General features: G+C 34.7%; 1 protein-coding gene across 4 annotated transcripts in view; it reads left to right on the top strand.

Moving 5' to 3' along the window:
* Positions 1 to 13,103, top strand: part of LRBA (LPS responsive beige-like anchor protein) — a 748,187-nt gene that overhangs the window by 177,734 nt on the left and 557,350 nt on the right. For all 4 annotated transcript variants that reach the window (XM_065877627.1, XM_065877625.1, XM_065877628.1 and 1 more), the window contains exons 26-29: positions 945 to 1,072; positions 1,549 to 1,656; positions 5,872 to 6,031; positions 9,090 to 9,531. In XM_065877627.1, the coding sequence (XP_065733699.1) occupies positions 945 to 1,072; positions 1,549 to 1,656; positions 5,872 to 6,031; positions 9,090 to 9,531 (838 nt within the window). The remainder of the gene's footprint in view (positions 1 to 944; positions 1,073 to 1,548; positions 1,657 to 5,871; positions 6,032 to 9,089; positions 9,532 to 13,103) is intronic.

Raw genomic sequence — 13,103 nt, 5'->3', positions numbered from 1 at the left:
ATATTCTCTCTCCCTCCCTTCTTCACTGTGTTCCTTCCCTTTTCCCAACTGTTGTTGCTCTCTTTCAGCACCTTTCTCAATACTTTCCCTTTTCAATTCTGTGTGTGCTAGCCATATGATAGTCTGGTGACAGTTAAGGTCGTTATCACTTAAGTTTGCTATTTTGTTCCTAATTTGCTCTCTCACTCTTGTTGAGACAAATACCTTCAGTGCTACCAAATTGGTTGGGAATTGAGATGATTACATTATATCAATCAATTCGTAGTCAATTGTGTATTACCTAATTTATTACTTAAAATTCGAAATTAATTTCTAAATAACTTGAGTTAATTGCCTGAGTGAGATGTTTAGAGAGGTAATTTTAGACTGTATATTAATCACAATCTCTTTTTTGTCCCCCGCCTTTTAAACAGTTTTAATGAAAGCCAGTAAAAGGTAGATTCTATAAATATTCCTTTTAATGCTGTACCCTCTCTCAGTCTCTATTAATATCATGCTGTAATGATAAAAATTTTAAGAAAAACATGCAAGTTTCTAGTTTAACTATTGTACTTTAATGAAGGTAATAGAAGGTTATTTTACCCTGGACTAGTTGATGGCAATGTGATTTACTTTCTACTTTCTTAACACCTTCAAAAAAAGTTCTTTTCTTCCCTATCTTTTCCTCCATAGAAGATTATTTCAAGTAGCTTATGTGATACCTAAAGAAACAGTACAGTGTTTATTAAGGTTCCTGAACTGATTTTCTTTTAGCAGTGGGCCCTAACAGAGTAGCTAACAAAGTCAGAAAACAAACAGTGGGTGATAAAGCCCAGGGACATTTTAGAAATTTGCTGAAGGTAATGTTTCAAATCTTATGTAACCCGTATAGGTGAGTTTCGTCAGTCTCATAATCTTAAATATAATTTTTTCTTGCCCAATTTTTTCCTTAAAATAAATTACAGTGTGTGCAGTGGCAGTAAGGAATTGCTTAGAGTGTCAACAGCATTCACAGCTGAAAACTAAAGGCAAAGCAGGAAAAGTCCAGAAAACAACACACAGCCTGATTCCCATGGGGAAATCTGCAGCAAAGGTAAGCATACAGAATAATTAATTAAATAAAAAAGCATTCTCTCATTTTACGATTAAGATCTTAAATTTATTTGTTCATTTCAACATAAAGTTAAATAAATTTGACAGAGGTCCTAAAATAGTTATTTTAGTCTGTGGACATAACCTTCAAATATTTGTGTTTAAGTATACAGTAAAGATTTGCTTATACTTAATCTTGTCTGCTTTTCCAAATGTTTACTTTCCTTGTGTCCATGATACCTTTTCCTTCAAGTATGTCAATTTGTGTTTCGCGTACTCCGTGAGTTAGCATGCAGTTTCTTTTTTCCTTCATGACTCCCTTCTACATCCCCCACCTCCATCCTGACACCCAAAAAAAGAAGACAGAAAGAAGTAGGAAAATAAACTGGGAAAAACAACATTATAGCCTATGGAATACTGTTTATTTTTTAAAATGTCTGTGTAATGTATATATTTATATTTTTTTGTCTTAAATAGAGTCCAGTGGATATTGTAACTGGTGGTATATCTCCAGTAAGAGATTTTGACAGGCTTCTACAAGACATGGATATTAATCGACTTAGGGCAGTTGTCTTCAGAGACATAGTAAGTTACAGTATTTCTTTTACATATTCTCTTAGCTGATACATATTTCCTCTGAGGCCCAAAGTATTGAGAGTGAACACTCTTTGTGATATAAAATAGTCAGGTAGAAATAAGAAGGCCTAGATACCAGTTCTCTTGACAATGATTTTAGAATCTTAGAATATTAAAAATATTGTTTATATAAATGGAGCTAATATATCAGAGTATTGCTACCAAAAAGAAAAACACATTATTACATAGTAAGCATTGTAAGTGCTTCATATGTTCTTATTCATTCCAACAACTTCTTGAGTTGTGTACTTTGTAATTCCCATTTTATGAATGAGGAATTTGAAGCACAGAGAGCTTGGGTAACTTGTTCAAGCTAATGGAGCTAGTAAATGATAGGATTCTAACTCCAGAATCTGTGCTCTGAAAGTTTTATATGATATAAAAATACACGACGAAATGTTGGGAGTGGTGTTTTAAATTTTTTAAAGATTGAAAAATAGTTTCATTTTAGCTAATTTTGATATATAATATGGCAGAATTTCATGTAGGAATGTAAAGTCATATAAAAAAAGTATAATCATTAATATTTATTGAACACTTACTGTGTGTTTAGTACTAGCTGCTCTATATTACATATACGTTTTTTAAAAATAAACTTTATAACTTCAATTTTTAACTTTCCCTTCTCTTTCTCCAGTGTTTTAGTCCTCTTTTGATTCTTCACTAAGCTTTATACAAGTATACAATTTGTTAAAAGTAGTTATAGGTAATAATTATTAGCTATAACTAATAGTTTATTTTGTATTAAGCATATAACTGGATGATTTATATGTATTACCTCATTTAATTCACAGAATAATCCTATGAGAAAGATAGCAGTATTAGCTTAAATAGTCTGCTTAAAATCCTACAAGTAGTGAGAGGTAGAAGTGGATTAAGGACCTAGGGAGTCTGATTCTTGAAACTTTGATCTTAACCATTGTACTATAATGCCTCCCTGGATCTCAATTTTTTGCTTTTTGGTAGCTGTTATTATTCCTTTAATGAAGAAACCATTACTTTTGCTTTTTAGAACCCACTGACTGTGGTCCACTTCAGAACCAAATATTGCTGCTTCCTTCTCTCCCCATTCTCTTTCCTTGAGCAGTTGTTGAGTCTATTGCCCTGTAACTTTGTATTTCCTAGAATGAAGTTTCAAAATCTAGAATAGATGATGTAACTCTTTGGCTTAAAAAATGCTCTAATGGAAATGCAAACCAAAACTACAGTGAGGTAGCACCTCACAGTGGTCAGAATGGCCATCATCAAAAAATCTACAAACAATAAATGTTGGAGAGGGTGTGGAGAAAAGGGTAACCTCCTGCACTGTTAGTGGGAATGTAAATTGATACAGCCACTATAGAGAACAGTATGGAAGTTCCTCAGAAAACTAAAAATAGAACTACCATACAACCCAGCAATCCCACTACTGGGCATATACCCTGAGAAAACCATAATTCAAAAAGAGTCATGTACCACAATGTTCATTGCAGCACTATTTACAATAGGAAGGACATGGAAGCAACCTAAGTGTCCATCGACAGATGAATGGATAAAGCATATGTGGCACATATATATAATGGAATATTACTCAGCCATAAAAAGAAACGAAATTGAGTTATTTGTAGTGAGGTGGATGGACGTAGAGTCTGTCATACAGAGTGTAGTAAGTCAGAAAGAGAAAAGCAAACACCGTATGCTAACACATATATATGGAATCTGGAAAAAAAAAAAAGGTTCTAATGAACCTAGGGGTAGAACAGGAATAAAAACGCAGACATAGAGCATGGACTTGAGGACACAGGGACGGGGAAGGGTAAGCTGGGATGAAGTGAGAGAGTATCGTATTGATATATATATACACTACCAAATGTAAATTAGGTAGTGAGAAGCAGCTGCATAGCACAGGGAGATCAGCTCGGTGCTTTGTGACCACCTAGAGGGGTGGGAAAGGGAGGGCAGGAGGGAGATGCAAGAGGGAGGGGATATGGGGAAATATGTATACATATAGCTGTATATGTTATACAGTAGATTCACTTTGTCATACAGTAGAAACTAACACAACATTGTAAAGCAACTATACTCCAATAAAGATGTTTTTTAAAAAAAGTTCTCTAATGGCTTCCCATAGCACTTAAAATGAAATCACAGCTCCTCACCCTGGCTCTGAATGATTCGGCTCTTTGGCACTTTCTGATTGGTTATTATATCACGATATTTGGACAGAGAAATAGAGTGTCTCCTGTGTCTACCGTGTTCATTTCTGAAAGTAACAAATTAATTTTTTTGGTAATTATGAAAGTTATATAATCACCTTGCAAGAATTTTAGAAAAGAGAAAAGACCACATTTCCCAAACTACATCCCAGAGCCTCTCTAGCATAAGCAAACTTTGAAGAAAAAAGAAATGACCTAAGACTGGGGATATAAATAAATTATTACCTTGAGGTTAAAAGCTAAGGTTTTTAATCAGTCTAATCTGAGTTCAGATTTGCTTTTTCATTTACTGTATGCCCTTAGGTAAATTACTTAACTTCTCTAGGCCTCATCTTATTTAAATGGGTTAATGAATATAGCACAGTGCCTGACTCATAGTAAGTATTCAATAAATGACAGCTACAATTGAAAGTAAACTTGTTTTAGGAGTTAGGACTTAAACATAAGGATCTATGGGATATTTTTTATTTGGGCACAAATCAGGCATACACCATAAACTTCATACTGTAGTTAGTAAACACTGAACATATTAATGGGCTAAATAAAGATTAGATAGGTGTAAATAATTTATAAAAGATTAAGCAGGGCTTCCCTGGTGGGGCGCAGTGGTTGAGAGTCCGTCTGCCAATGCAGGGGACACGGGTTCGTGCCCCGGTCTGGGAAGATCCCACATGCCGCGGAGCAGCTAGGCCTGTAAGCCATGGCCGCTGAGCCTGCGCATCTGCAGCCTGTGCTCCGCAATGGGAGAGGCCACAACAGTGAGAGGCCCGTGTACTGCAAAAAAAAAAAAAAAAAAGAATAAGCAGACCAAGCAAGTTATTTGCCTACATTTTTAATGTTGGTACCATTAACAGCAGTTACTATAATAGATGGTGGGACTGTGTGGCAGAGGAACAGAGGAGTTTCTGGAGAAAAGGGATGGTTACTAAAAAAAGGAAAAATGTACATATATCTTTTCCATCAAAACTGATAAGATCTTACACATGAACCTAAAAAGTACCATAGATTCTTGTTAGATTATATATACAATACGTCTAATAATCCTATCAAGTAGATATGTTCAGTAGACTCTGAGATCTCATTTTTTCTCTGAAATTGTGTCCAAAACTTTTGATATTTGTTAATTGTTAACCTTCAGTTTCATTTGTGCCAATTGTTTCCATTTATTTATCTGCTAGGCAGCCGTGTTCTTTGTTTCGCTTATCCTATATTTAGCTGCTACTTGAGGTACCTTTAGTTTTCAGGATTTGCTGGAAGAATTTGAGTTTTTCCATTAAATTAAATAAGTTCAAACCTATTTTGAAAAGTTATCAAAATCAGTGATGTGTACAATGTTCCTTTGAAAATGGGGAATTTGACTAGGTGAACTGGTCATTGATGTACAGGTATGTAAGTGATCTGTAGAGCTGAGATGAAGCCTGGACCTCTTTAGAGGTCAGTCTAGTTTGTCCTTTTCTTTCTGGCAGACACTATATTTTCAGTTGTGGACACTTGAGTCTGTATTATTTTAAAATACTCTTGAGAATTTCTTTGGCATCCAGTTCTGTATGTGATAACGTTACTTTAAAAAATCTTGAATGCTTGTCTTTTAGGAAAACTGTTATTCTGATTTTTTAAAACATTTTAATTCTTATGGTTGGAAGCAAAAATAGTTGTTCACATATAATGATAATTGCTGTTTGATTAACCTCACAAAGTATATTAGGACATATCTCTTCAGATTTAGTTACTTAATTTAAAAAAACAAGCCAGCTTCTCTCTTTTCATGTTTCACAAGCATAAAACCTAATATTTACAGGCATTTTTCCAAGAGTATTTGCCTAATCTTTGCTCAGGTGAATTCATTACTATTTTCTGTGTATATTGAAAGATTTGTGAACATGTTTTCTATTTGAATGTTGTCATGTAAAGTAAGATTCAAACATGTTATTTAATAGTGGCTTGATCAACTCCTTTTATTTTTCCCCAGGAGGATAGCAAACAAGCACAGTTTTTAGCCTTGGCAGTTGTATACTTTATCTCTGTTCTTATGGTCTCGAAGTACAGAGACATTTTGGAACCCCAAAATGAAAGGCATAGCCAGTCTTTTAAGGAAGCTGGTAGTGAAAGTGGGAATTTATCACTTCCTGGTAAGTTTCTGTATTTTATTATCTGGCATCCAAAGTTCAAGTAAAACATTACCTACTTATGATAGTTAAAATATTGATTCTGGAATTTATGTATAAAGTGAGAGTATGTATTTATTTTTACTAATAACCAAATATTTTAAGTACCATGTAGTTAATTGCAATTGGGAGATGGTTTCTGTTTGTTAAGTGAGCCATCTATTTGAAAGATGAGAAAATGTTATTCTTTTTTTTAAAAAAATAAATTTATTTATTTATTTATTTTTGGCTGCTTTGGTTCTTCGTTGCTGCGTGTGGGCTTTCTCTAGTTGTGACAAGCAGGGGCTACTCTTTGTTGTGGTGCGTGGGTTCTCACTGCGGTGACTTCTCTTGTTGCGGAGCATGGGCTCTAGGCCTGCAGGCTTCAGTAGTTGTGGCTCACGGGCTCTAGAGCGCAGGCTCAGTAGTTGCGGTGCATGGGCTTAGCTGCTTTGTGGCATGTGGGATCTTCCCGGACCAGGGCTCGAACCTGTGTCCCCTGCATTGGCAGGTGGATTCTTAACCACTGAGCCACCACGGAAGCCCGAGAATATGTTATTCTTTACAAATAAAATATTAAACATTTTTGTTTAACTCCACATTTCTTGTAAAGAATAAATAACTTATATTTTCTTATGAGACAGATTTGTTAACAAATAGCTATAATAATTGGAGTTATAAAATTAGCTGCCAGTTATAGGGAAAGTTATAAAATTAGCTGCCAGTTATAGAGAAGCAGGTATTGTAGTTATAGAAGTAGCTGTTACCCAACAGGGGTGATTTATTTATCCAATCAATATTCATTCCTTACCTCCTAGGTTCTTGTTCATTATTAATGAACAAAAGAAAAAAAGTCTGCCCTCCTGGAGCTTGAATTCTAGTGAGAGGAAGTAGAAAATAAGTACATTTATTAAATAAATTTTATAGTATTGATTATTTTAGAAGGTGTTAAGTCCTAAGAAAAGAAAAATTGAATGGGGAAAATTATCAGGAATGACCAGGAGAAAGGGGGTATTTCACTCTAAGGAGAAAGGGATTTTCACTCTAAGGAGAATGAGAAATTATTGGAGGGTTTTGAGTACAGGAGTTAGAATTGATATGTTTTTAAAAGTAACACTTGGGATTCTGTTTTAAGAATACACCCTACAGGGCAAGAAAAACCAATGTTTTAGTTATATACTGCTGTGTTACATGTTACCTCGAAGCTAAAACTCACAAAACTCACTGTTTTAGTCTTGTTAACATCATTCCATGAATTTGATTCAGATAAGTCACAGTGGTAATGATTCATCCCTGCTACAGATGTTGTTTGCTGGGGTTGGAAAGTCCGAAATGGCTTTTCTCCTCATTAATCTAGTGCCTCAGCTAGAATGGCTCCAAGAGCTAGGGCTGAATGACTGAAATGGCTAAGCTGGGGTTGTATGTGTGGGGCCTTGCTACTTGTTCTCAGATGAATTTCTTGGTTTTACTCCAACCAGGTAGCCAGATTGTTTATAGAGGTGTTCAGAGATTCTGAGAATGTACAGATTGCCAGATCTTAAGCTTGGGCACAGAACTGGCCCACTTCTACCACATTCGGTTGGTTACAGTGAATCAGGCCCAGCCCAGACTCAACGACTTCTCAAGGGGGTGAATACCAGGAAGCATGGCCAATAGAACCATTAATGTCACAGTCTTAACATAGCCAGTTAGGAGGATATTGCAATAACCTAGGCAAGAGGTAATTTTGAGGATGGACTAGGGTGGTAGCTGTAGGGCTAGTGAGAAGCAGTCAGAGTCTGGATATATTTTGATAGTGAGAAAACAGGATTTTAAAATATTAGCTGTGGATATGCAAAAGATGGAAGGTAGTCAAGAATGATTATAAGGTGCACTTGGATAGACTGAAGGTGAAACATACTAAAGGAAGAAGATAAGAAATTCAGTTTCCAACATGTTGAGTTTGTGATGTCTTTTAGACATTTAAAAGAAGATTCAGAGTAGGCAGTTATATATATAACAGTCTGAATTTTATTTATTTGTGTATTTATTTATTGAAATAGTGGTATTTAAGACTTTGAGAGTTAATGAGACCACTAAGGAAATAAATGTTGATAGAGAAGATAAAAGGATTAAGAACTGAGTACTAAGTCCCTTCAAGTTAAGAAATCCAGGAGAAAAAGAAGTGAAGGAGGTAAGGAAGGAACAACAGTAAGGTAGTAGATGAAAAACCAGGAGAGCATCGTGTCCTGTAAGCCAAGTGAAAAAAGTATTGTCACGTTGGAGAGAATAATCAGTTGCTGCTGCTATGTCAAGTGCTGTTAGGACTGAGAACTGACCATTGGATTTAGCAAGATGGAGCATTTTTGTTGGAATGGAGTGAACACCTGATTGGAGGGAATGAAAATCAAGTAGAAAAGGTGATGCTCCCTGTTGAACTAGATTTTAAGGACCATTGAATTATTCAATTATTTAGGAGTGGTAACAAGTGTTCTAGCAGTAGAAACCATGATTGAGGTAGAGGTAATTATTGGTGTTGTAAAGTATTATGTGTTATGCCATGAGTAGCAGGAGATAAAGCTGGAGTTGAATAGTCATCTGAAAAATACTTATTGACTACCTACTACTTGCCAGGCATTGTTGTAGGCCCAGGCACTGTCATAGGTGCTGGAGATGAAGTGTTAAAGAACGTACATTCCCTGCCCTGATAAAGTTTACAACTTAGCCGACTCATATTATTGAAGAACCTTGTACTTTATCCTAAGGATTTTGGACTTTTTCTTATAGGCCAATGGCTTTCAACCTTGTGTTGCTACCCATTGGTATGTCATATTCAGTTTGGGGTTTTCTAAGATATTTTGTTATTATTTATTATTATTATTATTTTATTAAACCATCTAATTATTTACTGAGTACATTTTATAGATTATTTAATTTGTTTTTTACCTTTTAGCACATGCTGTATATTTCATAATTTAAAATAATTAGGACTGAGTGTACCTTTTTAAAATGAGTTGTAAATTTTTTAATTCATACTTTTCTTCTTTTTCTGGGTAAGATGTAGAAAACTCACCAGCAGCATTCAGTCCATTAACTCCAGCATCCATGGAAGAATCTGAAAGTGCATCATCTGCTCGAAGGAGGGACTCAGGCATTGGGGAAGAAATGGCTACTGGTTTAGGAAGCAACGTGGACGTAGCTCCTCCTGTAGCACCTCCAAATGTCAGTGCAGGCCCAGATGCCATCAGTGAGGTGCTGTGCACTCTTTCTTCAGAAGTCAGTAAATCTCAGGAAACCAAAAGTGATGGAGAAAATGAATTGGATAACAAGGCTGCACCATCAGTTCCTGTTTCAAAAAATATCAACGTGAAGGACATTCTCCGAAGCTTGGTTAACATACCAGGAGATGGAGTCACAGTGGATCCTGCCCTTCTGCCACCAGCCTGCCTTGGAGCTCTTGGTGATCTATCTGGTGAGCAGCCTGTGCAGTTCAGATCTTTTGACAGGTACTGTAAATAGTCTTTAAATATATAAATATAAGGATTTAAATATATAAATTATAAGGATTTAAAGGTTATAAATTTATTGGAGTATAGTTGCTTTACAATGTTGTGTTAGTGTATACTGTACAGCAAAGTCAATCAGCTATAGGTATACATATATCCCCTCTTTTTGGGATTTCCTTCTCATTTAGGTCAGCACTGAGTAGAGTTCCTTGTGCTATACAGTAGGTTCTCATTAGTTTATAAATATATAAATTATAAGGATTTAAAGGTTAAACAAGAATTTAACTTTGTTAAATTTTGTAGCTTCAACATTAAAAAGGGATGTTTTGATATAGTTTTAAAAATTATAAAGATATTTTGTTGTATGTTTGTATATCATTTCAAATTTTTATTTACCAACATAATTATTAAGATTGTTTAGGAATAATTTTAATATTACATTGGCAAGTTGTATATTAAATAACTTTTTTCTTCGTTTGTTACAACTTAAAAATCACCTATATTTACAAATGGTTACCTTTCATTCCCCTGCTGTCGGTACTGTGCCAGCCTTTGTGAAAAAAGGTGGGACTCTGTGGATTCCGACAGATTCAGGAATTCAACAAAGTGTTCAGAGTCTTGACAGCTTGAGAAAGCTAACTATAGATTCCTGACTTTGTTGGTTCTGCTGTCCTAAGAAACCTTTGGCCAATTTGCTTGAAAATTTTCTGAAATTCTGCCTGTAAGACATGTATGTTTCAGAGTTGTTAAGCATATTCTTTTTCAAAAATCAATATTTTTATCTGAAAACAAGCTCTGCCTTATAGAAAAGTTGCCAGTTAAAAGAAATTTTATTTTTCCTGAATCTGTTGAGGGAAAATTGATACAGTACTACACGGCCTTTGAATATTTTATTGTATATTTTCTACATAACCACAATACATTCATCAAAATAAGGAAATTAACATTGATATAATATTAATACTACTGTCAAATCTTGAAACACCTTTGAAGTTTCACTGATTTTCTCGGTAATGCTCTTTATAGTAAAAGGATCGAATTCAGACTTATGTGTTGTATTTTGTTGTGTCTCTTTATCCTCCTTCAATTTGGAAGAACAGTTCTTTAGTCTTTCCTTAAATTTAATGACCTCGACACTTCAGAAGATGAGAGCCCAGCTGTTTTGTATAATGTCCCTCAGTTTAGATTTGTCTAATTAGTGTCCTGGGGATTAGATTCAAGCTAAAGCATCTTTGGAAGTAATATCACAGAAGTGATGCTATTTCTTCCTGTTGTATTCTAACAAGTGGCACATGGTTTTATCTCATTACTGGTGATACTCATTCTGATCATTTATAGGAATGGTATTTTCTGGGTTTCTCTACTGTTAAGGTACTCCCTGGGAAGAGGGGTTTAGGAACTGTTACCCTCCTCATCAAATGAATTCAGTACATTCATCATATGACCTTATGGTTTCATACTTTATAGGATGAATTATAATATTATTGTTATTGTTTATATTGATGCTCAGATTGTCTCTGATTTGGCCAGTGGGATTTCCTTCCAGTTGGCTTCTGTTTTCTTTTGATATATCCTCATCATAATTTCCCTCTGTCTGGTTATTTATTTCTTTGTGTCTCCTGTTCTCTGTGTTTCATCTCATCTCCTAGTTTTCTACTTCAGACTTGCTGGCACATTAGATATCCAAGCTGGTTAAAATTATTTATATAATTAATATGCTCTGAAAGAACACAGGGAATATATAATTTTAATGGAGAATCTTTTTGCCATCATCCTCTATCATCTTACTCCCTCTACCTCTGTTTAAAGATTAGGTCAATGTCGTGGAATGATGAGATTGACAGAGTCTAAATTCCAGGTAAATAGCATATTGGTATATGTCTAATGTGACATTATAGATATAGTGGCTGCTAGATTCAGATGTCTTTTTCTTTTTTATTAGGCTTTATAATATAGGAGTTAGAATATTGACTCTAGAAATGAGATGAAACTGTTTGAGTTCTGGCTCTGTTACATATTAATGAATTTGGACAAATTACCTCATCCTCCTGAGCCTCAATTTCCTTATCCTTAACACTGTGCAATACTGTACAGCTATTAAAGAGAAAAAAAGCAGAACAATATATACTGGTGTGAAATGATATTGAAGATATATTAATCTATAACACTTAGCATGAAGAAATCCAGAAGTTTAAAAGATGATACCTAGTCTTAACGAGGGTATGAAGAAACACTTTTATATTGTTGAGAGGGCATATTGGTACAATTTATCTGAGGGAAAATTGGTAGTTAATTAAAATTTAAAATATGTAAACCTAATTATATAAGCTTATACAGAAGATATATGCAAGTATAAAATGTTTTCTTTCTGCAAGAGGAATTTCATAGTTAAGCTAATACCTATTGAGCTTTTACCCTGTGAAGGTGTATTAAAGTGCATTTTTTAGATAGATAGGTAGGTAGGTGGATAGATAGATACTGTTTTTATTCTTACTTTACAGATGATGAAACCTGAGGCACTGGGAAAGTAAATAAATGCCTTAAGCTTTTGTGCTAATAAATGGTGGAGCTAAAATTTAAACCGTGGCCAGTGGACTCTAAATCCTGTCATTTGGCTGTGCTATGCAAACATAGTTGCCAATTTATTAAGAATTGGTTACATGTGTTGTTTCCTGTGAATATAGTAAATACTATGCAGCCACTGATGAGAGAAAAGCACAACTGATGTATTGATGTAAAATGATATTCAAGATATATTATTAAATGGAAAAAGCAGAGTACAGTTTAGTTTGGAATTTATGATCTTTTGAAAAAATAGATATATATGTTCCCATATGCTTCAAAAAATTTATAACAAACTGCAATGGCTATATTTTGAGGGTGAGAAGAGGTGTAAATGGTTAGGTTTTTTCTAATATTCACAATTTTTATGAATTTGTTTAAATTTGTATTAATCTTAGATTGAATAGTGAGAATAACTTAAGGGTAGAGTTTTACATTTAATAAATCTTACTAATATACTCAAAGTTGTTTCCTTACAAATTCCCCAAATTTCATGTACTTGGGCATTTATTTCTTTTTAAATAGCATAGAAATTGTCTATGCCTTAGTGATACCTTCAGTGAGTAGGTTACAAACTTATTTAGGAAACTGTGCACAGGGAATACATTTTAAAGGGGTTTATTGAAACAGGAAACAAAGCGGAATTTTGGTGATAGCATTTTTCAGGAGGTTATTTGGAACTTACATGTCTGGTATGCATTTAACATACTATCTGATGGCAAGCAAACTGCTCTGTTTTTACCCCCTCTTTTTCTTAGCAAGAGACACCTTTTGAAAAACTATTTTCATGCAGCTTTAGACCAGAGGAATATCTTTGAGAATTTCAAAGCGTCCTTCTGATCATGTATTTATCTCTGGAATGCTGTGTCAGAAATCACAACTCTCCTCATATCTTAAGAATTATCAACTTCCAAGCAATAGCTGGAACGTTTAGAGTAACAGCTACATGAGTGGAACCTTGCTGAAAGGCTGCCAGGTTGTGGGCCTTTGTGGATGGCAAGGTGTTTGTG

Source organism: Phocoena phocoena, chromosome 5, assembly GCF_963924675.1.
Source record: "Phocoena phocoena chromosome 5, mPhoPho1.1, whole genome shotgun sequence".
NCBI classification, from domain to species: Eukaryota; Metazoa; Chordata; class Mammalia; order Artiodactyla; family Phocoenidae; genus Phocoena; species Phocoena phocoena.
This window is presented reverse-complemented; position numbering and strand designations above follow the sequence as displayed.